At 37.8% G+C, this 23,962-nt stretch overlaps 1 protein-coding gene across 1 annotated transcript in view; it reads right to left on the bottom strand.

The window, feature by feature from the left end:
- The window catches only part of STYK1 (serine/threonine/tyrosine kinase 1), a 30,966-nt gene extending 8,356 nt beyond the window's left edge, over positions 1-22,610 (bottom strand). The window contains exons 1-6 of the mRNA XM_072653948.1: positions 22,209-22,610; positions 9,820-9,970; positions 8,883-9,017; positions 6,736-7,002; positions 5,226-5,407; positions 888-971 (exon numbers count right to left, since the gene is read on the bottom strand). Of these exons, the coding sequence (XP_072510049.1) occupies positions 888-971; positions 5,226-5,407; positions 6,736-7,002; positions 8,883-9,017; positions 9,820-9,865 (714 nt within the window). The 5' untranslated portion in view covers positions 9,866-9,970; positions 22,209-22,610. The remainder of the gene's footprint in view (positions 1-887; positions 972-5,225; positions 5,408-6,735; positions 7,003-8,882; positions 9,018-9,819; positions 9,971-22,208) is intronic.
- Positions 22,611-23,962: the final 1,352 nt, after the last annotated feature.

The following is a 23,962-nucleotide window of genomic DNA, read 5'->3' as shown; positions in this document are numbered from 1 at the left end:
TGAAAACCCAGAGTACACTGATGGCCTTTTCTCCAACCTTCTCCACTTTCATTGTTCGTGAATTGTATATTCTCCCTCTATCTCCTTAATAGGACCATAACTAGTCTTTCATCAAGGAAGAGACAAAATCTCATAGGGAGCCCAAATATGAACTTCAAGAATTTTATTTGTTTGTTTTCCAAGTGTTAAGAATATATACTTTCATCAGTTCCTGTGGTCTTTCATCCACTCAGTCCTTCTCTAAATATCCTCTCTCATCCTACTACATCCTCCATTCATAAATACACTGTCTCCTTAGTAGGAGACACCTTAGTCTTTTAGTAGGATCATTTCCCTTTTACCATCTTTTCTTTAGGACTGAGGGAATTTTCTAAACTCTTGTTGTTGCCTCTGAAGAATTATGACTGGACTAGTCTCTGAAATAAATTATATAGGACTATATTTTTCTTTGTTACATGGAGCAAGTACTGCTTATTTCCAATGGACAAAGTATCTTTTTCTCCTTCTTAGCTTCTTTCTTTTCAGAGTACACAGGGTAAAAGCTGTGCAGTTAAATGTAGGCCTAAGAGCATAAGAAGCAGATCCATAACTAGGAATTTTTGCTCCAACAGCAAACATCACAAACTATAATGGGAAAAGCTTGGGGGAGTGCACTCTCAGTTGGTAGAAGGAACAGGTCCAAGTGTGGAAATAACTTCCTCATACCCAATGGGGGTAGCTTTTTTTAAACTAAATAGTCTTGCTATTTGCAAAAGTTCTGTTCCTTCTACAAAGAACTACAAGTGGTCAGAACCTTCTAAATTTGGGGCAATGCCTTTGATCATCTCATTCTAATTACAGATCTCCCCTCCTCTCCAATACCCCTGGGTATGTCTGCCAAGTCTCACCAAAGCCATGAGAACCTGCTGTCCAATATGATAGACTTGCTTCTCTGTGAGGTCGTAGAGGAGGCCATGCATTGTCATCACATCCTAAAGAGAGGAAAGGAAATATTTCATCATGGATGTTCCAAAAGAAGGTAGTCAAAACATGGTAGCAGAAGGAAAGACAGAACAAAAATTTTAAAAAATATGTGGAAGGACAGAGACACTGAAAACTAGAAATAGAGAGATAAAGGCCAGGTGAAAAATATTGTAAAATGAGCAGAGATTAAGAAATACAGGAATATAGACTTTCGTATAGATATGAACAAAGGAAGAGGACAATGGAACACGGGGCACTGATGAAATAAATGTTCACAGGAGTCAAATTGGGATGATGATGGGAATTGGATTAAAAAATAAATAACCAAAATGACAGTGAAATACATGCAAAGGTCATTTGTACATTTAATTATCCCATTGGTCAGCAACTTCTTTTGACACATGTGTTTGGGTCTAGGTGATAAGCAGTGTATAGGACCTAGTTTGGGGGTCACTGGGGTAGAATTAGAGGAGGATGGGCTTCCTACGTAGTCGTCCTAATCATCCTGACCTCCACTTAACTGAACATTCTGCCTCTGCCTGTCCCCAGATTATTTTGTAGTAAGGTCTATCATTTTATCAGCATAGGGAGCTCCCTGGTAAGAAAACTCTCTAGCAATACAGGTCAGCAACTCAATTATAACTACTAGTCTTAGAAAATTGGTTAGGGTATGGAGGAATTAAGTTACTTAACCAAGCCAACATGTATCAGTGACAGAACTTGAATTCAGGTCCTCCTGGACTCTGGGACTATGTCATGTTGCCTCTCTTGATTCCAGATAAATGAAATCAAGGGCATGAGTGAGTATGGCAGGTAAGCCAAGGAACACATGAAGCTGTACTAAATAAATAAAGATTTAAATCAAATATACATGCTGCTGTTCATTTTGCATCCTTGGATTATTTATTAGAGCTCAGATCACCAAGACCAATCGGTCAATCAACACAGACTTATTAAATGACTGTTATGTGCCAGGCACTGTGTAATGCACTGGAAACACAAATAAGTAAGTAAAACATCCTCTGCCCTCAAGAACTGAAATCTTGTTCAAGGGGAGATGATTATTTTCAGCACGTTGTGGGAGATCAATAGATATTCATTCAGTTTTATAGCTGGATGAATGGACCAGAGAACCAAGGAAATGATCAGAATTTTTCTTTTTTTTCTCACTTTTGAAAATTCATTTATCTGTTTTCAGTTTTCAACAATCACTTCCATAAGTTTTAAATTTTCTCCTCCTCCCTCCCCAAGACAGCATGCAGTCTTATAAGGGTTCTACACAGACATTCTTATTAAACACATATTCACATTAGTCATGTTGCATAGACGAATTAAAACAAATGGGAGAAACCATGAGAAAAACCAACGCAAAACAAAACATAACAAAATAGAAAACAGTCTGCTTCATTCTGCGATCCAATTCCATAGTTCTTTCTCTGGATATGGATGGCATTTTGCATCAAGAGTCCTTTGGAAATATTTTAGGTCCTTGCATTGCTGTGAAAAGCTGGGCCTATCAGAAACAGTCCTTGCACACTGTGGCTGTTACTGTGTATAATGTTCTCCTGGCTCGAAATGAGCAGAATTTTTTAAAAGGAGAAAGTAGAGATTTAAGAAATTTTAGTGAAGGAAATTCAAGATGGATTTTTGTATATTTTAACTTAATATTGTGAAATTTTCTCCAAAAATCCTATTCATAATGGCTAGGAAGGCTAAACCAATAAAGTGCTACTCTGACGAATCTCCAAAGCTGGAAACACTTCAAATACAATCCTGAGTACAAAATGCTTACTCCTTCTCTTGGAGGATCAACTTAGATAACCATATAAATGTCACCAGGAGGGTGTCTACTAAGTGTATTTCAAGGGCCTCCCCCATGAAAAAGGAGTTTGTTGAACGTTTTCTGTTTGGCCCTAGAAAATGCAAAGTATATAAACTGAGGAAAATTTCTCTGTGGAAAGTGAGGTCCCCTAGATGTTTCTACCCAAGGATGCCTTTGTCTGATTCTATCAAGCTTCCCCAGAACATGGTAGAGTCTTCTACAAGACATGTGTGACCACTCAAAAGACTTTGACCTGACCATCCATATAGGAAGGATTAAGCAGTTGAAAAATGACTGTTGCTCAGATTACAGTATGCTTTGGATGGACAACCTGCGGAACTTGTCCATCTTTATATCTGATATAGACAGTGTAAAGGGATAATAAGTTCATCCCAGAATTGAGCAGAGAAAGTGCAATTTCCTGAAGGAAATTGTAATGACCTAGAATTTTCCATGAAACAGAAATCCCTCTCTTACTTCTGACATTCTGCTGGTGTAGTTATATGGCAGAGAGACAAGAAATCCAACAATCTCTGAAGAATTAAAAGTGAATGTTATACACTGAGAAATGGAGATTCAGATGGTAGGTGTAATCAGCCTGTACATATAACCAATGAGGAACTAAGAAGAACACAAAAAAATATATCAAAGAATTGTATGCTAGAAAGAGATGGCATGTGGTGAGAATGACAGATGATAGGAGAATAATAGAATATTCCAGTAGTTGGGAGATGGTGAGGAAAGCCTCCAATACATTGGGTGAACCCCCTGTGGTGAATATAGGGTAGGATATGGATAAAATCACACAGGATGGTCAGGCATGGATGCATTTGGATCTATACTGGGGAAGAAACTCCCATATCAGTTTGAGTAGTTTCTGCGCTTAGCGGTGTCTAACACATACTTAGTGATTAATAAATGTCAGTTGAACTTTCTAATCTTTACAAAAATTTAATAATGATAAACTGTGTATCAAGGGTACCTTGATAAAAATGTTAACAAAGAATAAGTGGGTTTATATAAGCATTTTTCTTCCAGAGATCACATCTCAGAATAGCAGATCATGCTGTTTATTGTTTGTTGATTTTATAAAAAGAAAATAAAGCCTCCTTCAACCAACTGTATCCCATGTAACTGTTAAGATGTAAAAATTTCTTGACAGAGGAAACAAGAACAATAACTTTGTTCCACAATTCTCTCATCAGGATCAAGCAATACATAAACCAGATAGACATATGCTTATTATCAAACGTGTTTGCCACTATCACAGTATCTAAATGAAAAAATTAATTCCTCATAGATGTTCACATGCTCTCAATGTCCTGTTCATGACTGACAAAATGCTTCAAGCCCTAGAACAGTCTGTTCAGTGAAATCTAGGATAACTCAATGGAGATGTTCCTAGCAGTCTGCCTAGAAAAAGTCAAATGAATGAAGAACACCTATTGTCTATACTGATATGCAGTTTTGTAGGCAATCCATCCACAATTTTATGTAGTTTGGATAGGCACTACAAATGGACCATGAGCTACTCCTAAAATTGAACAGAATGGAGAAAGCAGCTTGGGGGCATTGTTGGAATTGTATAGTGCCTTCAATGGTCCCAAGCCTCCCCTTGACATCCAAAAAGACATTTTTAACATTAGAATTCTTCTGGTGATTGTTATTATGGGACCACTAAAACTTTTAAAGAACCAAAATTAAAAGTGACTCAAAGAGAAATGGAGGGGAGGGAACCCAAGGGAGCTATAGGCGGATGACTACCTATTATTAATGATGGCTTACATTTGAGAAAGGACATAAAATATATCAGCCTACAACTGTATGATGGAAAATTTTCATTGGACAGTCAAATAGCAAGAATGAATGACAATAGATGTACAACCTGATTCTTAAGCTAGTAACACACACACACACACATATATGTGTGTGTGTGTGTGTGTATAGTGTGTATATATATATATGTAATATTTTTACACACACACACACACACATATATGTGTGTGTGTGTGTGTGTGTGTATAGTGTGTATATATATATATATATATATATATGTAATATTTTTAAAAAGCATCCAGCTTTTTGGGTTGATTTGCTGTGGAAGATTCATTTAAGGTCATGGAAGAGAACAGATAAGAAGACTTAATTGTGGTACAATTCACACTAGGATCCATATCACTGAGATCATGAATCCATTGAAATATTGCAGCATGATATGAGATTGAGAAATAAATGTATCTTTTCTGAGTCAACATCTCTAGAAGCTAAAGGTAGAACTAAAAAAGGAAGACGTAGTTTTGGTTTGACACTTTAGGAAATAATCAAGAAAATGGAAGTTCCACATCTCTCTTGCCTTAAACCCAAACTTAAACCCAAACTACTTCACACACACACACACACACACACACACACACACACACACACACACACACCAGCTTACCCTGCGGCAAGTCCAAAGAAAGTTGAGCAGATCACCCTGGGTCACATCCTCCAGTACCATATAGAGGGGCAACTTCTGTGTGCAACAACCTTCAAGCTGGACCAAGTTCTTATGCTTGCCTAGAAAATGGTGGAACTGAATCCGTCCCAAAAAATCTTCTACCTCATGAAATCCTGCTGGTTCTGCAGAAGATAGGAGAAAGGAATGGTAAGCAGAGAGAATACTACAGTGGTGGAGGAAGGCATCTGGCAAAGAACAAATTTGCCTAAGATTCTGCTGAGGTCCCATGAAGGGGATATGCATAGTTTGTGGTAAAGGTAAATAAGAATTGGGTAGTTAGATGTTTTTTGTTTTTTTTAGTTAGAAGGTTATTTTGAAGCAGTTCATACCCATAATGCTGAGGTCTTCACTGACATTTTCTCAAAGCAAAAACCAAACCATAGATCTTAGAGCTGAAAGGTACTGCAAGAGATCAGCACACTGAAAGATCTGGTTCTTTCTGGATCTGGATCTGAACTGGATGTCAGGAGACTCAGATTTGAGGATTGGTTAAAGTGGGTGATACTGAGAGACACTGAAGTGATTTGGGGGGGGCAGTATTTTTTGAAATGACATAATTTTTTTAAAGCATTGAAGAGTTAAAGAAAGTAGATTTCCAAGCGGACACTAAGCAATTCCTTTTTTTTCAAAAATGGGGCAGTGGACCAAATAAATCTGGGAATCTCTGAGCTAGCTGCATGTTCTTGGGATAGTTCCTTAACATCTCTGACCCTCAGTTTCCTCATCTGTAAAAAATGTGGATGATAATATGGCCTCTTGCTTCAGGTGAACATGTTATTCACAGGACCATAGATTTAGAACTATAAGGAAACCTAGAGCTCATCTAGTCTATTTCTCTCATTTCACAGATCAGGGATTTAAACATATGTTTCAATCCTATGCCCATTTTATTATTCCATGCTGACTTTACTACAAGTGGGGAAACCAAGGTCCAAGCTGGTCAAGTGACAAGGAAGGTACTAGAATCCTGGTTTCCAAACTCTTAGTGAAGTATTCCTTTCACTACACCATTTTTTTTATGCATGATGGAAAGTAGCAAAAATGCAAAAATGGAAAGCAGCATATGTTCTTATATTAAATGGTAATATAATTTATGTATGACTTTTCAGACTGAAGAATTTTTATATTAGAATGTTATTACCATATGTACTCTTCAGTTGCCATTCTTGGTTTATTTTCCTTCCCTAGTCCTCCCACCATCTTGGACTGCCAGTGAGAGAGACATTATCAGGACAAGGTCATATTTGGGGAAAGGAAGTCACACTAGAAAACTTAATTGGGCCCTAGATGTATCATAGTATAGAAAGAAAAGTTCTACTATCTGATTGGGAGAGGCTGAACTGATATCTAAAAGATGAGTTCTGTATAGGGACCTCTCCCAATTTAACTAGGGTAATAAGATATGGAAATAAAAAAAGAGGAGGGAGCAGGGGAGGCCTCCTTAGCTTACCTCTCAAAGCCTTAAGGATAACACTCTTAGGTGTAGCAGAATCCCCAGTGTTCATCTTGGCCCGGTAGATGGCTCCACAAGTTCCATTGTGGATCTCCTCCAGGACCTGTGAGATTTGTTCCCTGGGCAACTGTAGCTTAGCCAGGGTGGGTGCAGTAGTCTGTAAAAGGCCCTCCACTGAAGTCTCCCTCTCTGGCACAAAGATGTTTCCTCCAAGTCCTGCTGCTTCCCAGCTCAGGCCCCGAGATGGAGGCATAGGGGCAATTCCTAAGGCAAACAGAGGAAACACCTCAACTGAGATTCAGGTCTTTGCTGAACTAGGAGTCCAGAGAAAGAAAACCCAGGAGGAATCAAAGAAATCTCTACAGCTCTTTTCCCTCTGACCAGTAATGTCCCTTAAGACCCAGTTTTACCACTGTTTTCCGAGGACCTCTCCAGGAAGGCTCTGACCACTGCACCAACATAAAAGTTGGTGCCAATAAACTGCCAAGTTTGTTCCCTCTTATTTGGTCTTCAATGAAGATGAAGAATGGCTGGCCACCCACCATCCTTGGCTTAATTAATGTCCCGACTTTTCCTCTACTACTTGTTCATCCTGGAATTGCAGGCTAATTCCTCAGGAGTTTGATTTCAGGGTAATGAGGACATCTCACCTAAACAGGCTCCTCAGAGCCTCAGGTACCCAAGTACTCATGGGAACTATTATGGAGACAAAGGGAAATGAAGTGACTTCAGCCAAGTTGAATTAGATGACTTCAACTCGGGAGAGAAAATTACTCTTTAATCGTCTCTGACCAGTTCCAGCCCACCAACCTATGCCCTTTCCCTACTGTCCTCAGTTTATGAAAACCCTCTACACCGGTGATGTCAAATTCAAAGTGAAATGGAGGCCACTAAACTATCCATAAGGATCTCTATGGGCCATCCATTGACTTCAAAAACCACGTATTAATATTTTTCTATAGCTTATTGTATTCTTATTTATTTTGTTAAATATTTCCAATGACATTTTAATCTGGTTCAGGCACACGGGAACATTGTGGACTTGAGATGAATTGCTGCCAATGTAGACACCCCTGCTCTATACTATCTTATTATTTCTAGGCTAGATAATCTTTGTCCTAGTTGGATAAAAAATTGAATTATTCCTTATTACTAAATACCTCCAGGGAAGGAGAGAACCTTGTTGTGGTAGTTGTTTTTCTCCCTCTAGGGTCTTACAATCCTTTCAGGAAGTATTTTGTGGGTGGGGAGACTAGACCTGTGATGTCTTTGGCATAGGAAATTTCCAAGAGAAAACTCCCTCTACCAAAGCTATACAACTCTCTCTCTCTCTCTCTCTCTCTCTCTCTCTCTCTCTCTCTCTCTCTCTCTCTCTCTCTCTCTCTCTCCCTGTCTCTCTCTCTCTCTCTGTCTCTGTCTCTCTTTCTCTCTGTCCCTCTCTCTTTCTCTTTCTCTCTGTCTCTGTCTCTCCCCCTCTCCAACTCCAAAGCAATTCTTTAAAGAATTGCTTGGGGCACTAAGAAGTGATATTCCCACAGAAGGTAGACGTCAGAGCCAGGACTTGAACCCAAGTCTTTCTCACTCCATGGCCATCTCCCTATCCATTACATCACACTGCCTCTAATCTGAAAAGTATGCATTATATTTAACTTAAACATCTCTAGTAAGTTCATTTCCTCTTATTATATCTTCAGTAAAACTAGAAACCAGCTGGTTGCGTACCACCACTGGCTTAATAACCTTTCATAGACTTATATACTGTAATTAAGTCTACACACCCTCCGCTATACACTTTTTATAAGAAAAGCTGTAATTGGACTGTCCTGCATACCAGGAAGGAAACACAGAGCTAGCATAGTCTGAGTTCTCCCTTCCCAGCTCTAGAAAATTTTCTGATATTCTGATGGAGGAAAAAGAGAATAGAACAGAAGGTCTCTGCCTTGAACAGCTACCTTTGTATACACACAACACTGTGCTTCTTTCCAATCCTGGGATGTGAGATCATTCTCATCCCAACTTCCAGATTTGGTGTGCAGCCTGGTAAGTCCTCTGAGCCTTTAGACACAAACCCATCTTATCTCACTTTCTCATTCCTTCTGAATAAACTTTACTGGGCCCTGAAGTCCCTTCCCACTGCCCTTTACCTTGGAGTCCAGGTGGCTGTCTTTGGACCCTTTGTCCTCGAAAATGGAGCCATAAGATGACCCCCAGAAGGATAAGGAAGGCTGCCACAAAGAGTGTGGGAACAATGACAACTTCATACTGGTTCTCCCGTATTACTGAAGAGACAATTAGTAGAGAAAGGAAAGGAAGTATAAAACGAATATGGCCCAGAAATCCCATCACCAACTTGATTCTTCTCCTAACTCACATGCATCTATCTCTGAAGTGGAATAAGGCTGCTCCCCACTGAGAATTACAAATGGATTTACTCTTTAATCTTGCTATTGAATGAATAAAAATTCCACTCTGGGGTTGACTGCTGCTGTCCTTCATGAAAGTTAAAGCTATTGACAGAGATAAAGAGGAAGTAGAGCTTGAAATTCTGATTGGCCTTTTCCCATAGAGAGAGAATACAGGGACGTGCTAGAATCAGGTCTAACTGACTATCAAGAACCAATTGTTAAATTTTCAGTGTGGGCATTTACACCCTAGAAATCACCAATGGTCACAAAGCAGGGGCTTGTTTACTGTTTTATTGATTATCTAGACTTAATAAAGGGATGGAGAAAATGTTAATAAAATAGATTAAACTTAAAAGTATTATGATCCAAAAAGGGGGAACAGTAGTAGAGTGGATAGAACGCCAGATCAGAGTCAGGAGAACCTGAGTTCAAATCCAGCCTCAGACACTTACTGGCTATGTGACCCTGGGCAAGTCACTTAAGCCCAATTGTCTCAAAAGAATTTTTGAGTACATTCTTTTTCTCTCTGAGAGTCCATTGTTAAGTCACTGCAAGGACTCTTCTAGAAACCACCTTCATTCCCTCTGGATTTCCGATGTATGATTCCAATCAGCCTGAGTCTGCATCTCCTTGAGAATCTTGAGTAGACATGAATGATGTAGTAGCCTGAACTTACTGCATAGCTTGTCAGTGAGGTTGCATTCCAGTAGTACCCGTGTCATCCTCCTTGAATCTCCCACTGCAGTGGGGCTGCCACCTCCAGTGCCTGTTCCACAGGACGCATAGAATGTTCACATCGGTGAACAATCCCACAAGGCTTGGTGATTCTGAAACATGGGAGAGCGTGATTAGGTTTTTTCCTTGTAATCATTACAGATCGTTAGTCATTAAATCAATAAGTCTCCTGTAGTTGTTGGGAACTTCCTCTCTCTAATCTCAAGGCATACGTTTTCTTACTAGTCTCTTGCCTGACATATAACTAATGCCTTTCATATTCTGCACTGTGGGGAGAGTATGTTCTCATTTGGGAGATTCTCTACTGTGGAGAAGGTATGGAGTTTTGTTTTTTGTTGTTTTTTTTTTTTTTTAATGAGCTCTAGATATTCTCATTCAAAAATAGAAATGTGACCAAGGTGACATGTGCACCACCAGCCTAGCAACTAGTAACTACTGTTGCCAAAGGTTTTTGTTTCTTCCCTTTAGGCAACTTTAAAACCTGTGTTATCTACCCCAAAACCTCTGTCTTGCAGATATATTCCTAAGTCAATGAGAAAGTGGTATCCAGATGTAAATCACATATCAGACCATAATTCTGAGCATCATAGGCATTTCACTGCATTCATTGCAATCAATGTTCACGTTTGGATGTTGTATGCATCATCCAGGTATGCACTAGAGGTACCCAAACATATTATTCATCTATACACTGTTCACATTATTGTAGCCCTGGGCTAAATGTGTGCATTCCACTGTGTAATATGTGACATTAAGGTCTTTTTCCCTAAAATCTTTACTCCAGCATTCAGGTACCCACCCAGCTTAGGCTGCCCTTAAGCTGTCTGAACATGACGTCTCTCCCTTGTTATCCTTGAGTGTACCAGACTTTCTCTACTCTTTGTCATACTTAATACCATATAATCTGCCTCTCGCATGAAATACCTTGACTCCAATCTTTCTTCCTGTAGTAGGTGTGACCTCAGAGTCCACAATGAAATGAATCCAGAGTAGCTTGCCCTCTGGTGTGTATTTCAGCATATTTTACATTCTCTCTGTGATTACTTAGTACAGTCTCTATTCCTGTGAGGTCACAAAAAGTCTCTTCTCTTAAGAGCTATACTTCTTACTGATCTGGAATATAATTATGCAGTTCACTGCTATCAGATTTCACAACCTATTTTATTGCTATTTTGGTGGGAGTTTCCAGTTAACAGTGCTTTCATTAAGTGAATTATACAATAACATATTGTACTGTGTCATGAAGATGATACACTAGTTATATAGTCTTGCCTTGTAATATTTTATATTATATATACATTGCATATAGTATATACATTATACTTTGTGTTGTATTCATTCATTCATTCATTCCATAACAATGGTGACACTTTGAGAGCCAGATTTTTCCAGGGCTCAAGAATATATATAATCGGTACAAAGAATTTACAACCTCCTAACCCCAGTTTCTAGCCCTATACTCATTTTCCTATATTTGCATAGAACTTGTGAATGGATATGATATTTAATAGAGCTCATTCCCACATATCATAAAGGAGGATCAGGTGTGTGACTTGTTTTAGTTTGTTTGGTTGGTTGGTTTTTCCATATAAATTATTTATTTTCAATTTTCAACATTCATTTCCACAAAATTTTGGATTTCAAATTTTCTCCCCATCTCCCCCTTTCTCCCACCCCAGGACAGCATGAATTCTGATTACCTTTCCTCCAATCTGCCCTCCCTTCTATCACCTACCCCCCTCCCCCATCCCCTTCCCTTCAGGTGTGTGGCTTGTTGACAAAGGAGGCCCAGGTAAAAAGAGCAGCCAAACTGAAACATCGAAATGGAATACAGACAGCAGGGAGTGTGAAGACTGAACTTCAGGAGTTTAGACTAAGCAGAGGACCTCGAGATTAAAAACGACTCTGGGTAAGAGAAGCTCTACATGAGGAAGAAGGGAGGGCAGGGAGAGCATATCGGAGCTAGTAAGAAATCAAGGGTGAAGCAGAGGGGGAAAGAATCCTGAATGTAAATTCAAAGGACTGCCTAGGAGTTATCTAGAAGTTTCCATATATCAGTAAGTTTTTATTACCATGCCCCTTAGTCCTTCTTTTCAACCTACTATGAAAAGCAATCATGTTCATTCAGATAGCCAGCTTAATGAATTTGAGACCAAACCTTGGAGCACAACACAAAGACAAAGGTTCATAGATTTAGCAGTCATCTATTTTATCCTCCTCACTTTGCAAATGAGGAAACTGAGGCCCAAGGATTTTCTCAAAGGTACACAAGCAGTATATAGGTAGGAAGAAGAGGGGGAGTTGGAGGTTGAACCAGGTCCTCTAACTACAAATCCAGTGCCCTTTCCTTTACCAGAACTGCTTCACAAGATAAAAGGACCCAAGAATAATTCAGTAGTCAGTTCATATCTACAGGCTCTTCCCAGAAACCAAATGATACACCCATAAACACACACCAAAATAAGCACCAAAAAGCCACAAAACCGATATGGAGGAGCTACATTTGAATATGTGCATATGAGCAAACATCCCATAAAATGGGGCAATAATAGTCTTTACCTTCCAGGATTCTTGTGAATATAAAATTAGATCATATTTGTAAAGTACTTTGTAAACCTTAAAGGGTTTTATAGATGACGATGATGATGTCAGGGATTCTGAGACTCATGCTCCTATACTCACAACTAGATTCTCACTCTCAAAAACAACATCCTCCAAACACAAAGTTAAGACTGGGTCAGGAAGAATACTTCATAAATCCCAGCTCACATCATTAGTAGAACTTGTTATGGGTTGGTGCCAGGTAGAGTGCCTAACTATGTACTATACCTATAGCCTCATCTTGGCAGTAATGCTTTCAATAAGGAAAAGGCCTGAAGTGAGAAAGCAAATTTAGCGGGAGAGTGTCATGATAGAGAGCTTTCCATGCGCTCATGATCAGGATGTGTTTCTACAAATAGTCCCACAAATAAGTTGTGTGATGATTGTTTATACAGTTAAGGACTGTTTAGCCCAGAGGTAAAAGGATGAACTGCATGCCCTTCTCAAATCTAAGATTCTGGAATTTTAACACTATCCATACAAAGAGAAATAAACACCATAAATACATGAAAACTCTTCCATTGCACAGCTCATGTAAAGACCTGTTATCAAACCCACTGGACATTCAAAGACATGTATGGTTTCATTAAAGGAAAAAAGAGGTGTTTGGGGGGTTTGATTTTTTTTCTGTAACTGGACCATTTTCTCATACACTTGTTAACCCAGTTCTCTTGAGATCCTGGTAGTCTGCAAGAAGCTATCTTTTGATGAGTCAAAGCTTACCTATTTTAGCATTCTAGCTCTGACAATTCATAAGGAAGCTTCTGCAGATCTAAAACACATTTCTTCCATTTGCATATGTCTATACTGTGTATTCCTCATAACAGTTTAATAATACTCTTCCATTATATGTATAATAATACTTTCTATTTTCAAATACTTTTTATTCTATATTTCTATATAATAATACTTTCTATTACAGGTTTATCTCTTTTTCTACCTAGAGTCTAACCATCTTGATTGAGAATGAGCAGCAGAGTGGAAGTCAGTTAAGTAGGAATCAAGGGTCATCACTAAGTGTTAAGGAGGTATTGGGAAATTCATGTATGTATCTATATATGTACCCACACAGGCTGTTTTAATTGCTCACAAGTAACTCCCTGTTTGAAATCACATTATCGTTCCTCTCAAGTTTGTCATTTCTGGATTTTTTTTCCATTTTAGCTTCATATAAGAAAAATAAAAACAACTTCCTTACAAAAGTGGTATATGTTGTCTTAGAAGGAAAATGATGAGCTCTCTCTCACTGGAGTTTGAAGGGATTCAATTGAAAGCAACACCTCAAATTCAGGTTGGACTGGATGGTTTCTGAGGTTCCTTCCCATTCTGGGATTCTGCAGCTCTTTATTCATTCTCAAATTCTCTTCATCCAGTCTTTGAATGAGTTCTTCTCCCAAGATGAGAAGGATATAAGATGGGGGAAACTGAGGTGAAGAATGGTGACAGAGGGCTACCAAAATTTTAATCTTAGTCTACTGTCTAGAGAACTGACCAATCAATAAACATTAATAGACATAAGCTAACTATTGGACATCTACTTTGACATTCACATTCACAGACTAATCCTAATACCCCTTGTGTATCCACCCCAACATCTCTGGTGACACACATACCCATGAATACAAGGAGGTGCACTTAATTCACATACACATGTTTTTACCCACATTCTCCTGGAAGTTATCTCTGTATCTTACCCATGGATCCTCAGAAGTAAGGATAAGAGCCAGGAGATACCTGCAAACTCAACGTCTCCTGCCCAGACATAAACCCCAAACAGAAAATTCATATTTGCTCTGCTGCTACTTGGCCTCATTCCAGTGAATTTTGACTAACTCTCTTCCTCTCACACCGCTCCCACCCTCAGCTTCACCGTCTGGCTTATCTGGCACAGGTTGAATTCTGAGGCCTGTGTGTCTTTTTGTTCGGTTTCATTTTTGTCTGAACCCATGAACATATTAGTATAGGGAACTTCTGATGTGGAAACAACCTCTGATACTACAAATGGACAAATTGTTTCTTTTTATAGTCTCAGAGAATTGTCTTGAACATCAAAAGGTAGTAGCTTCATGGTTACACAGTTGTATACCTCAGAGGCAAGACTTGGCACTAGGCTTTAATGATGGAGTTTGGCACGCCAATGTTTTATCCACAGTTCACAGGATCCATGATGTTTTTAATTTGGCATTGGTTGAAGACATTGGGAAAAAGAACCATATACATGGAAAATCCAGATTAGACCAATGACATTGGGTAGTGAAAGAGTGAAAGGTATGGTTACCATGCTGGGTATCTGCCCATCATGCCTCCAGGGCTGTCCAAGAAAAGAACTGAGGACCACCACCAGGCCACAAGAACTGAAGAGAGGATGGATTTCCCAAGGCATAATATAGGAGCAGAGCTTCAAGCAGCATAAGTGAAAGTGGCAGGTAGTCTTATTCCTAGATTATTTACTGTTGTTTACAAATTTATTCCCATTGGCATAAAAGAAAAGTTGATGATCATTTACCCTGAATGACATAATTTATTGACATTGGCTCAGCGTAAGACTGGAGGTGCTTTACACCTCAAGAGATTCAAGCTATTGCCCCCCTAACAAAGCTGAATTAGGGAAGGATAGTACCTGAATCCCTAAGAAAGAGAGATAATTTCATCATCATCCCCTAGATTTAGTAAAATAAATCATTGAGGCTATATATTATTATTATATCCAGCATATTATTATATGAACTATTTGTGCCTGACTCATGGTAGAACATTCTGAGCTCATACTGGTCTGATCAGTCACAGTCCAACATATTGTACCTTGACCCCAACATAGTGATGTCATTTTGGTCCTCTTTGAGAAAAAAGACAACAGCCAATATCCAGAATCATGATGATGATACATGAGCACTCTTTTACATGTGAGATTATCCATAGATGAGGATCATCCCAAGCTTCTTTTTGTGGGGGAGAGCTTCTACTTCCTCTATATGTAAAAGTTCATTTACACATATGGAGAACTATACACAAATGTGTGTGTAAATAAATACATATGTTTATATACACACTATATACATTTGCATGTGATGTATGTATATGTGTGTGTATACATACATCTAGGGCAGCTAGTTATCTCAGTGGATAGAGCACTGGGCTTGGAATCAGGAAGACTAATCTTCATAAGTTCAGATTTGACCTCAGACTCTTAGTAGCTGTGTGACCCTGAACAAGTCACTTAATCCTGCTTCAAGTCTTCACTTATAAAATGAGGTGGGGGAGGGAAATGGCAAACCAATCCAGTATCTTTGCTAAGAAAACCTCAAACAGGGTCACGGAAAGTCAGACACAACTGAAACAACTCAACAACAATAACATATATATGTATGTATGTATATATATACATACATGCACGTGTGTGTACATGTCCCTATTCATAAATAGGGACAGAGATGGATAGATACATAATAATGATGAGAATGAGGATGGTGATAGCTCATATTTATATAGAATTTAGTATGCACCAGGCAGTGTGTTATAAAATTGTTATCTTATCTTGTCCTCCCAACAGCTCTTGGAGGTAGGTGTTATTATTTATCTCATTTCACAAATGAGGAAACTGAGTCCAACACAGGTTAAGTGACCTGCCCAGGTTCACACAGTTAGTAAGTGTCTGAGGCTGGATTTGGATTAGTACTTCCTAATCCCAGACCCAGCACTCTATCCACTGCCATGAATAGAATAGGATAGGATAACTGGGATGGTTCCTGTTCATGATTATTACTAAACCTGCTGGCTATAAACCCAAGCAAGGAAATTAAATGTTGAAAGATGAAAAGAGAACAGATAGCAATCTTACTATTCATTTTATTTTCCAGAATGGCTGGATCAAGTCACAGTTTCACCAACAGTACATTAGTTAGGGTATTTTACTACAGCCCTCCAGCATTCATTTGCTATTTTCTGTTTTGCTTTTTGTCATCTTTGCCCATCTGCTGGATATGAGATAAGAACCTCAGAGTTACTTTAATTTTCACTGCTGTAATTACTGGTGATTTGGAATATTTTTTCATAAGGCTGTAACTTTAACTCTTTCTTTTGAAAATTGCCTGTTCATATCCTTTGATCATTTCTCTGTTCGAGAGTCCCCATCACTCTTATATAATTGAATTAGTACCTTCTTTTTCTTGGAATGCAGACTATTATCAAAGGTTGCTGCAAAGACTGTTCTCCAGGAAGCATTCTCTCTATTAAGTTTAACTACACTGGTTTTGTTTGTTTATCAACCAAACTAGTCTATTTTATCTTTTGTAATCCTTTCTATTCCTGGTTAGATCAGGAACTCTTCCACCACCATGAATATGAAAGGTAATTTCATTCTTGTTCCTCTGATTTGCTTATGTTACCTTTTCTGTCTAAGCCATATACGTGTTTGAAATTTATTTTGATCTATGGAATGAGATATTGATCTATGCTTAATTTCTGCCATATTAATTTCCAGTTTTCTCAGCAATTTTTGTTGAATAGTGAGCTCTTACCATGGAAAATAGAATCTTTAGGCTGGTTGCACTTACTTTTTATTTGCCTCTATATGTTGTGTACCTAATCTGTTCCACTGACCAACTCCCAATTTTTTAACTAGTTCTAATTCATTTTAATGATTGCTGCTTTGTAATGTAGTCTGAGATGCAGTACTACCAGGTCCCCTTATTTTCCACTTTTTTTCATTGCCTCCTTGGAATTCTTGATCTTTTGTTTGTTCCTCCAAATAAACTGTTATTCTTTTTTCTGCCTCTCTCTCTTTTTGGTTGGTTTGGCACTGAATATTACTGTTATTTTTGTTATATTAACACAGCCTTTCCATGAGTAATAAATATTCCTCTAATTATTTAAGTCCAGGTTTTTTTTTTCTTTGAAGTGTTTTGTAGTTATTCCTAGGTGTGTTTTGCATGGTCTCCCAAATATTTTATGCATTCTGTCATTAGTCTGAATTGAATTTTCTTCTCTATATCTTCCTACTAGGCTTTACTTGTATTGTACAGGAAAGCTGATGATGTGGAGATTTATTCTGCAAATTGGCTAAATTGAGAGCACAGTTTCATTTCATTTTAGTTTTTAGTTGACTTTTCCTTAAGGTTCTATAGATAGATCATTATGTCATGTACAAAAAGTGATACTTTTGTTTCCTTTTTGTCTTTTCTTCCCTCAATTTCTCTTTCTTTTCTTATTGTTCTAGCTAAGATTTCCAGCACTATGTTATATAGTAATAATGATAATTAGCATGTTTATTTTACCTCTGACCTTATTAGGAAAGTCTCCAACCTTTCTCCAGGTTATATATGTATCTATATATTTTTTTCTCTCAGTTTTAGATAGATACTATTTATCATACTGAAGAAATGCCTATTTATTCTTAAATTTTCTGGTGTTTTTAACAGAAACTGGAGTAGGAATTTATCAAAAGCCTTTTAAGTATTTATCAATATAATCATATAGGTTTTATATTATATTATAGCATAGTATGTATTAATATGATCTATTATGCTTATAGTTTTTTCTTCTATTGAACCAATTCTATATTCCTGATATAAATGAAACCTAGTCATAGAACATGAAACCTAGTCATAGAACATAATCTTTTAAAAATGTTGTTGCAGCTTATTTGTTCATTTTTAAAAGTTGCATTAGTATTCATTAGAAATATTGGTAGTTTTCTTCTCTGTTTTGTCTTTCTCTAGTTAGGTGTCAAGATCATATTTACACCACAGAATAAAGCTTCCCCTTATTTCCTATTTTTGAAAACATTTTATGTGGTATCAGAATTAATTATTCTTAATAAAATTCACTCAGTAAGTCCACCGCTCCTAGAGTTTTCTTCTTTGGGAGTTCATTCATGGCTTACTCAATTCCTTTTTTCTGGTATTGGACTATTTAAATGATCTGTTTTTTTTCTCTTGTATGTAGGTTATACAAATTTTTAAAAATACAGAAATAGGAAATAAGGTATGTGAGCCAAGAATTGCTATTTTCTTTGCCTTTGTTTGATATTAATAACATTCATTATTTTTTTCAAGCATTTGATATTATCCCCTCTATCAGATATCTTGGAAATCAATCCCCCAATTTCCTCAGTATTGTGCTGCCTCTCATATAGACTTCCTCTGTATATACTTATTTTAATATATACAGTTGCTGCTCTTTCTGTTTGTTTTTTAGTGTCATTTCTACTTACTTATGAAGAATACCAGGGACTATATTAGACTCTATAAGTGATGACTTCAGTGAAACTGATGGAAAAACAGAAATCTCAATCCTTCCTTTCCTCCAATTTTTCTTTCTAGGTTCGTCCATCAGTACTTTTGAAATGATCTGGATTGAGTATTTTGTCAAGCTTTTTAGTATTTTACTCTCTTTCCTCCATTACTTGCTCTTTAAAAGGCCATGCTGCTCATATCTTGTCTCATCCTCCCTCATTACATTTTGCAAATGATTTTATGTTCTAAACTACTTTTGCCCTCACCTGACAAAGTGATCAAGTGTATTTACAGACTCTTTTGGCTTCCTTATTGTGATAATTGATTTATATCTGTCAAATGCCTTGAGAAACTGCATTGATGTCTGGGTCTTGTTTGTCTTTTTTAACCCATTTCCCATTTTTCAATGTCAGTTAACTATTTACATAGGTCAGATTGGAGTTGTCTCATTTATGGAATATATATCCTTATTTTTATTCTTAGAACTTGATAATGATTTAGTTTTTGCATTAAGTTGGTATTCTGACTGTACACTAACTGATTCACAAATGACCACCCCACCCCCAGTATCTACTAGTAAATTTCCCTTCTGTTAAGAATAATTGATTTTATTTTTGTAAAGCTATTTGTTACCATAATTAGAGCTCTCGACTCTCTTTGAAGAAAGCATGCATAATGTATAACCATGAGACTTTTTTGGAGTCTACAAGTCTTTGGCCTCCTTCCTTTTTTAATCTTAAACCATACTTTTACCTTTGTTCCGTATATGTACCTTTGTGCTAAAGTTACAAAGTGATAAAGCACATTTATTGAATTTATAGGGTCTTATCAAATCCTTTGTAGAATTTTCTGCCTCCTTATCCTCTGCAACAGATTCTGGCACAGAAACTGAAAGTAATGTGATCTTTTTGCAAATGCTTACCATGAACCCTACAATATGAAATGGTCAATATCCAGCAAATGTTCTTATTACCCTAAGATGTACAATAAAAACACCTGCACCGTTCCATTCCAAAGAGACCTTGTACAAGCCATTTTTCTATTTAATTGTAATCTTGTTTTGTCTTCTGGTTTCATATAAGTTGAGAAGGACAACCTTCTGGTCATTGGATTCCATAGTACTGACAGCAAAGTTAATGTTTATACTGAAAAAAAAATCCTACAATTATTAGTACCCTTTGAGACTGCAAGGACAGAAATGGAAGGGTCACACAGGACTAATAACTATTCTATATTTTTCTTTGTTTTATGAGTTGCTATGGCAAGAGAATTCATCACCTACTGAATAACCCATTTAGTGTAAGCCTCTCCTTATTTTGCTAGGAAGGTACTAATAAAACACACAATCTGTTCCTGGGATTACAATTATAACAGCAACAGATGGTAAAAGCCCTCATTGCTCCCTTCTCTAGGAAAAATTGACATTGGATATTGAATGTGAATTAATTATTCTCATTAAAGTTTTGCAGAGATAGGAAAGTAGGCATAGACTTTGACAAACATTTTTTAAGACCTTATTATGTACATAGTACTGCACTTACCACTGAGGGAAATACCAACTTTGAATAAAACACTGTTCCTGTCCTCATCAAGGTATAATGTAATAAGGTAGAAATACACAATTACTTGAACATCTATCCTTAATAATCCAATGCACTGTCATGCACTTAGCCAGTACAGTTATCCCTTCCACATTTCATTGTGGGTCAGCGTAAGAAATTAAATGTGAATTTGGAGGGAATTTTGTAAAAGCCACACATGACACGCCAAGGCCAGCAGATGACACAGAAAAAGTTTAGAAACTCAGAAATGCATAAAATATATGTATAGTATTATATAATATCAACACATTTTATCTTTTAATACCATAATAATTAAGACTTCCTCTTTGGTACAAAGGGAAAGATAAAATTTACATGGATTTTCCAGATTTCAGGCGTACTGTAACCTTAACCCCCATGATGTGAAGGCATAACTGTACTATGTTTTGAGGGGTATCATACCCATAGTGCAGAGATGTGTCATAGATTCCTTTGGTAGTCTAATACAGCTCATGAGCTTCACCAAAATGAGATTTTTAAATATGCAAAATAAAATTTAAAATGACAATAATTACATTTAAATAGTTGTCAAATCGCTGTGGTTTTTTAAAAATAAATTCACAAAGCCCAAGATAGTGGATTACCTTTGACTGGAAATCTTCAAGTAAATGTGAATTACTTACTAAGCATGTCGTGAAGGGAATTCTAGTTTAGGTGAAGAAGAATAGTTTGAACTGAATAGCCTCAGGGATCATGAAAAATCTAAGATTTGGTGATATTCCCCAGGGTCAGTGGATCATCCAAATGACAACCTAAGTCCAGATGACCCTGGGGGAGTTCTCTATGCTCTCCCCCTTAGCAGTTATTCAGAGATTATGATCATCTTGACCTTTTCTGGAAGGTCAGAGTTTGAAATGTACTTTAGGACTACCAGGGAGCAGACACCTGCCCAGGATTAAAAACTGGTCCATTAACAGTAGAATTGAAGCTTATCAATTTTCCAGTTCCTTGAATCTGCCCATCTTCGCAGTTGCTATAGCCAACGTTGTATATAGCTGAAAATGTTCAATACATATCCTGCCATCTCCAAAGGAAAGTGTACTTTGCACAAAGAAGTAACATAATTGCTAGGCAGACAAGCTTAGTGACATCTAAAAACCTTTCCCTGTCTTCCTTAAATCTTAATGCCTTCCCTTTCTTTATTATCTCCAATTTATCCTGTATCTATCTAGTTAATACATAATTGCTTACATATTCTCTTTCCCATCAGACTACAAGTTCCTTGAGAGTATGAATTAATTTTTGCCTTTTTTTCACATCCCTACTGCTTAGCCCAATACCTGGTACATAGTAGATGCTTAATAACTGCTTATTGATGTGACTTGAGAGAGAGGCTCTCAAGATATACTCTCCAAACAGCATAAAAAATATATACACCAAGTCCTACTTGTCCCATTTCTAGATTCCATGTTATATATACCGTGTTCAAATACCAAAAACCCATAGACATTTTCCTGAAATGGCACATTTATCTGCTTAAGGGATAGGGATCTCACTTATATAGGAAACTCTTCAGTAAGTGGTCTCCTTCTATCAATGCAAGTTGACACCTCCTCTGCAACTTATGGCACTAAAGAATTATCTGGGACACTGAGAGGTGGTGATTTGCCTGGGGGTTTGGATCACATAGCCAACATGTGTCAGAAGCTGGACTTGAACCCAGCTTTTCCTGGTTTCAAGGCTCATTCTCTCTCTCCTATTGCTGTATATTCTTATTGTATCCTCTAATAAGCATCATTAGTTTTTTTTTCCCTTTCATTAAGTGCTGGGGGAGAAGAAAGGAAAGAGAACATTCCCACTTGAACAAGATATGAAAAGAAGTGAACAACCAATTACCACCCAAGAGCCAAATACACAAAAATACCCTTAATCCATCAATGCTTTGTCTTTCCTACCTGAGTGATAGTCAAGGTTCACCAGCACCGACTACTTGGAGTTTCTTTTAAACCTATCGTCCACTACTGTATGACCTGAAGTCTTCAGTCACCTTATTTTTTCCAAAGGATCAATCCTTCTCTGATGCTCATCCCTCTTGGCTTCTGTCTTCTGGCTCCGTAAAGGGATCCTCAGCAGCTTTCTTCCATTCCGTAGGGATTTTAATTCTTGCTACCTTTCTAGCATAATTATGCAAATTATCCTTTCTCAGAGCAAAAGATTGGGAAGGTGTGTAGGAGTAAGGTAAGAAAGAAGGTATCCTTCTCTCTCTCCTTCTGTCTCTGTGTCTGTTTGTTTCTCCTCTCTCTCTCTCTCTCTCTCTCTCTCTCTCTCTCTTTCCCTCTCTCTTCTAATAGAACCTCTGTCCCTAAGGCAGAGCGATTGTGCAATCAGGAAGCTACTGCTACTGCCATTCACCTGAGTGCTGCGTCATGCTGGGTGTGTCACTGCAAAGAATCTATACATAGGACAAATTGGTCTCGTCTACACAATAAAGGTTGACACCTAGGATCTAGGAGAAATGACAGGACATTTATAAGAGTACAGGTATTTACCCTAGAGCAAACAGAACAAATTGCTACCTGGGAGATAGCCTGGGCAGTAAAGGGAGAGCCAAATCTGAGGGGAAACAGAGCAGAAGGCATTGACTCCAGCCATCTTGTCAGATCTAACTCCTAATTCTAGTTTTGTGGGTGACTGGGTAAGCACCCAAGGGCATAGCACCTGACCTGACCATACCTTTCCTTCCTCCTCTGAGTAACCAGGACCATTTCTGTCAGGAAGAAGCTGAATCAGAGAGCAGAATAATTAATGCAGGTTGGAGAGCCACAGGTGTAATGGGAAAGGATTAAGATAGGTAGTAATGGGGAAACAATGAACATGAACTTGGTTAGACTTTGAGACATAGTGGAGGATGGTAGGTGTGCTATGGTCCATGGGGTCACGCAGAGTTGGACGTAACTAAATGACTGAACAACAGCAACCAAAAAAAAAAATTCACTACAGCTAAGTCAATAGGAAAAACTTGAAATACAGTCACTGAGGGGAATTTGTTCAGGGCAACAGAAACTATCTACAAAGCAGAGTGTTGATCAGAGATCAGTGATGGTACCTGGGAGTTAATAAAACACTAAATCTGGAATCACCACAACTACAGAGAGAACATCATTGACCTTGTGTTTCCTTTCTCTCATCATGTACCTGTAACTTTTTTGTTGATGCCTTCAATAAAAATGTCTGACCAAAAAAGGAAATGCCTATATGGCAGAGTTTGCCAGAGAAGAGCTTTGAGGCAAATGATTAACCAGTGATGGAACCTCAGTAGAACAGCTAGACCTAGCCAAGTCAGCTTCTCCCCCTCCATAGAGAGATTTTTTTGAAGCCTCAGTAAAACAAGACTCTCTGCTTTAAGGAGAGGGGAATAACCACTCCTTCATGCTTCAGGCCTTCCATTTGCCTTTTGTGTCAGTGGAAGGCAATTTAATACAATCATTGAGAAGGAAAAGGAATGGGGGGGATTTCTCTAGGAAAAGCCAGCTGAAAGAAAAGGGTGTGAATGTTAAAATCTTCTTTTATGGATCTTCTTATTATCAGCCAAGGTAGGAGGTTAAGATTAGAACTTAGTAACCAAAAAAAGTTAACCTAAAAAGGCATGCATATATCTGAGTCCTTACAAATGCTTTTTCCCCCTAAGTCAGGTATAAAATGGAAGCCA

The sequence above is a fragment of the Notamacropus eugenii genome, chromosome 3 (genome assembly GCF_028372415.1).
Source record: "Notamacropus eugenii isolate mMacEug1 chromosome 3, mMacEug1.pri_v2, whole genome shotgun sequence".
NCBI lineage: Eukaryota > Metazoa > Chordata > Mammalia > Diprotodontia > Macropodidae > Notamacropus > Notamacropus eugenii.
This window is presented reverse-complemented; position numbering and strand designations above follow the sequence as displayed.